The sequence below is a fragment of the Corticium candelabrum genome, chromosome 6 (genome assembly GCF_963422355.1).
Source record: "Corticium candelabrum chromosome 6, ooCorCand1.1, whole genome shotgun sequence".
Taxonomy (NCBI): Eukaryota; Metazoa; Porifera; class Homoscleromorpha; order Homosclerophorida; family Plakinidae; genus Corticium; species Corticium candelabrum.
In genome coordinates this window covers 4472517-4477315 of record NC_085090.1, presented here as the reverse complement: position 1 = coordinate 4477315, position 4799 = coordinate 4472517, and the positions used below count along the sequence as shown (strand labels likewise).

At 40.3% G+C, this 4799-nt stretch overlaps 1 protein-coding gene across 1 annotated transcript; it reads right to left on the bottom strand.

The window, feature by feature from the left end:
• Positions 1-1119: 1119 nt before the first annotated feature.
• Positions 1120-1810, bottom strand: LOC134180789 (fibrinogen-like protein A). Its single transcript, XM_062647976.1, has 2 exons — positions 1755-1810; positions 1120-1693 (listed from the first exon to the last, which is right to left on the bottom strand). Exons 1-2 carry the CDS (start codon positions 1808-1810, stop codon positions 1120-1122), a joined length of 630 nt encoding a protein of 209 aa, XP_062503960.1.
• Positions 1811-4799: the final 2989 nt, after the last annotated feature.

Here is a 4799-nt window from a genome sequence, read left to right as displayed (position 1 = left end):
TGCAGTCGGACCTAGCTGCTACGCTACCGTCATAGTCCTACTAGATAGCAACTTCGTGGAGCGGGTCACGTCATCATCCGTCGTAACGTAGCTGTTGTGGAAACTGAAAACTAATCGCACCAATACTCTGTCACAGACTATTATATCAAGGTCAGTGCTTGCCATCTCCTTTCTGCATCAACTATTGAGATGCGAGTTATCTCCTTCGATATGCTCATTATATGGCTTCCTTTCGCCAAACTGTTGCTTTTGTCTTGTCAACTGTGTACGGTCTCAAATCGGAGGCGTTCTTTTTGCCTCATGTTATAGTCATTGCCACTGGCTAATAGACCTACGGGGTAATGTTAGTACTCATAGTTCAGTTGCTATGGCAGAACGTGAAATTTGAGAAACAGATACTTCTACATCCGGGATCATATGTCGGTCAATCTCTTTCATCGAGTTTCTACAAGACGAATTAAGACGTTAGTTATGTCGATTGAAAGTTTTCCTTTAGATGTTTACACCACTGAATAGCCTGTTTTATCTCCTCAGTTTATTTGGCAGCTAGCTCTTTGTGTGCAATGATCAAGAAACATAAAATTTTCTCTGATTTCTAAGTATATTGACTCAAACGTGCGAAACGATGTAGGATTAGCCTAAATATTCCAATTCTTATAGAATGAAATCGTCTATAATTATTTATACTTATCGCAACTTCTATTTTATTACATGAATTAGAAGTCTTAACACTGGCCTACGTATACTGCCTTTTGCAGTAGCATCAGGATAAGAAAAAACAGAGTGATGCACTAACCTATTAATTAACTAGATTACAAAATAATTTTTGATACTTAGTTGTTTACTTGTCAGAGGCACAGCAAACGCTTATGTCGATTTGTTAATAAATCCAATTCGTAATTAATTGTTATCTGGAATCTTTAAACCTACTTAAATGACTTTTATTGCACACTCTGCTTTGTTCTTAGCCATTTTTGCAAAGCAATTCTACTACTTCTATTATGTAAGCAAAGAGGTAACAAGTAAGAACTGAAATAGAGTTTTTTTTAATTCCAAAGACTCTCCAATCAGCAAACAATGCATGCAAAAATCGAAAATGTAAATGAAGTCTGTCTTGTATCATTTCAGTTTCATTTCCACTTTCTGTAAAGGTTTTGTTCCCTGAAAATGTTCCCAAACATCGAGGTGCTGTCCTGATCTGCCGCATGTGTATTCGCCATTCAAGTTACTGTCATAACAGTTGACATACCACCAAGCTCCTCTAAATTCAACAGCACAGTTTTTGCTGTACGTGTCGTTGTCTTGGTCATGGGTAGAAAATTTCATTCCTTTGTAAACTTTTAGTGCGTCACATGCTGTCTCACTGTATCGTCCAAAGTAGATAAAATTCTTGGATTTTGCATTTGCAATACTAAATTCGTCGTACTTTGCGTACGCTTTGCTGTTGTCTGGCGACATCATGTCATTTCTGAGACTAACATCAACTGTAAGTCGATGAATTGCATTAATTCCAAGCCAGAGTTCACCATTCAGTTCTCCAAATCCTTGTTGATACTCAAGCAAAATGCAATAAAAAATTTCTGATCCATTCCTTCTCCATTGAAATACAGTCCATCCTCCACCGTTTGTTTTAATGTCACAGTAAACTTTGAGTGACCCAAGGCCATCACGTGGGTCGACCTCATAAATCCCACTGTGAGAGTTGCCAAGCTTTAGGGCGTGATGACAGTTACGTGGAATTTCTTTTGAGTTACTGGACACGAGGAAATTGCAATACTTTCATCAGACCGTCCATCTTGACTTTCAGCATCGTGGATTTTGACAGACACTACACGAATGATATAAGACAAAGAAGCCAAACAGTCACTAGAGAACTAGCCATATTGTATCTAGTAATGTTGCTGACGATGGGTTATAAGCCATCTTTTATATTAGGCGCATTGGCATAACCTGTTATTTTCACAGTTTATTGTTGCAATCCTCTGCGAATTGTGCGGTTTTCGGTCCTAGAAATGAAACATATGTACAATTGTCTCAAGTAAGAGGAACTAACGAGAGTCAATTGTCTTGTTATAGGGTATGATATAAAGACACAGCTAGAATTTTTTAGAACCAATGAGAGGAAATTATAAAGAACAGATACGACAGGATTTGACCTTCACTCTGCGTCTCATTTACACTTGGAGGCGTGGCCATGGGTAGCGTGACCGGAAACGGGTCCGCCTCGTACTTTTTTCTAGATAGAAGGGAACTATTGAGCTTCAAAGTTCGTTACAATTTCAGGAACACACAAGTGGCCATCGTAATTTATCTTGTGTCATCCATCCGTTTCCGTGACATTTCGCAATGGCGGTTTCTGCTAGAATTTCATGCATACGACGAATACGGCAAAAATCTCAAAGCATGAGCAACTACTATTGCGAATGGATTGCGTCTTTAATTAGCTGTGTCATTCGAGCTGTATGCGTATGATCATAATCAAACTGATGACGTTAGGCTGCGTAGCGAGAATGTAGTTTGAAACCTGTATATATTCTTGTAGCTGCAAGGTGAATGTCTGTTCATGTTTAGGGTCACAATTTCTTCTCAAGAGCGGCAATAAGTAGTTTCACACTAATGGTAGTCTGACCCACTTGTCAGCCATGGCAGTTCAGCGATTCGTATCTAGCCAAGGGAATCCTGGGAATCCATGAAGGGGTTGACTCTACACCATTTAGACTCAAGGCAGTCTTTTTAAACCTCTTCTGCCTTTCCCAGTATGTCTCTTTGTGTCAGGCGTGTCTGGCACGTTGGAGTAACATGCATGCGTCTATCTATAGGGCTAAGTATTTACAAGTGTCTGGCTGCTTTGCATGCAAACGTCGCTCATGATTGCCAGTTGTAACACGTATCTCATGAGGCTGACCTTGAAATCCTGCACCAAATGTCTGCATAAGCATATACCTGAAGCTATTGTCGGTTAGAAATTGGTATATGGCATGCAACTTCATATTCTAGTTGAGTTTTGTAGAGTGTTCCAGTGAAAATTGGGATTACATAAATATATATGTAGTGTTATTCTGATTAGATCTTATATCTGCTATTGAAGCAGTCGTTGCTGTAGTTGCTCTTGAGTACGTTCTTATCAAGCTACAGGTCTCTATCACAGCTGACAGGTGTCTATCATGTGAAGACCCATTATTGACAAGTCAGCCTTTGTATAGGTCACGTGACGTATTCTAAATTATCTTAAGCCTGATTCACACGAAGTATGTAACGTATTTTGTCAACATAGGGCGATGTACGTACCCTAACCTAACGTAACATGACATTTAATTAAATAGCATTAACGTTAAGCTCTTCGCAAACGTTCAGTGTCCCCTTTATGATCTCGAGGGTAACACGTGCCTTTCGCCGATCTCGCCGTACACAAAGTGCACGTTTCGGATCTGCTTCTGAGCAGTAGATCATCTTGCCGTTGACTAGGCTTTATAAGTAAGTTCAGTACTTACCATTACGGGCATCTTGTGAGAGACTTTGCCTGCGTAGAGACGCGTAGAAAGACATTTCTTAAGTACGGCTTCTCGAGGGTAAGACAATGCTGTTAGGCTGAAGACGCCTGATTCACACTCTAGACAGTTACACGTGAAGTGTAAAGGCAGATTACTCATTGCCTAGTGATGGAAGTCTTATTAGGTGAAGATTTTGCGGTAGGAGAATGCGATATACTATTAATAGAATAATACGGTGAGTTGAGCAACCTTTTCGTAAATTTTTCAAGTTCTCCAAAACGAGGAATCGTTGGCAAGTCCGATTTTACCTGTAGTTATATTGCATTATCTGCCACGTTTTGGCAATAGATCGACTTTTGTCGTGCTTTGAGTGCCTGACAGCCGATATCGTCGTACTTGACTAGGTCATTGCGCATGGATTTGATACGTCGTATAAGTTTTGTAAATATAGAGCAAGTATATCGTTTGTTTTCGACTTCGAACGGTTACTTTCTACGGCAAAAACGGGCCCTTTGCAAGCCGCACGTGATGGACAAGATTCCGGGAAGTTGTCACCGATATGACTTCGGTATCTCAGAAGAGAAGCCATGGAGGTGCACGTCAAGGGGCAGGACGTCGCCGCAAGTGCACAACAAGTGTTATGAAGACTATTAAACTGTCGCAAGACATCTATAGTAGGCTTTGGCGATTATAGGTTCAGTGGCAGGTGTCGTCTTTTGGAGAGCTTGCTGGTTTACTTCTGATATTCGTTGAGTCCTGCAGGTGAGAGATTGTTGCATGTGAATTAATCACTGTAGTATTATGTAATGCTGTGTGAATGTGTGCGCCCTCGTTCATGGTTATTGAAGATTCTTTGTCAGGGGTCGAGGATGGGTGCACACCTGTAAATATTACAAGCAGCAGTCAAGGTAACAGTGAAGAAAAAGCGTCCGTAGGTGTGTGGCAGCACTCGGATGTCAGTTCATCAACATCAGGGTAGAATGCTTGTCTGCGATGTCATGTACTCTGATTCTAGATTCTGTTTGAGTAAGTCAGAAGAAGATGATGAAGAAATCCACAACCAATCTGAGTAAATCCTTTATTGGAAGCCATTTTCATGGTTTCATTACTTTTTATGCATACATTCTGCTTGCAGGATACAGCGATTACTGGCAATTCAAATTGAACCAGATGACACATCTGAAATTGACCATCATTTAGAAACGTACGGTACCTAGATTTCTTCATTTATTTACAAAGTTGCTTGGGCATGAATAGGGGTACGTTTGTCTGTTATCCAGTTGCAGTGATTCCTTACCTAAACTGATA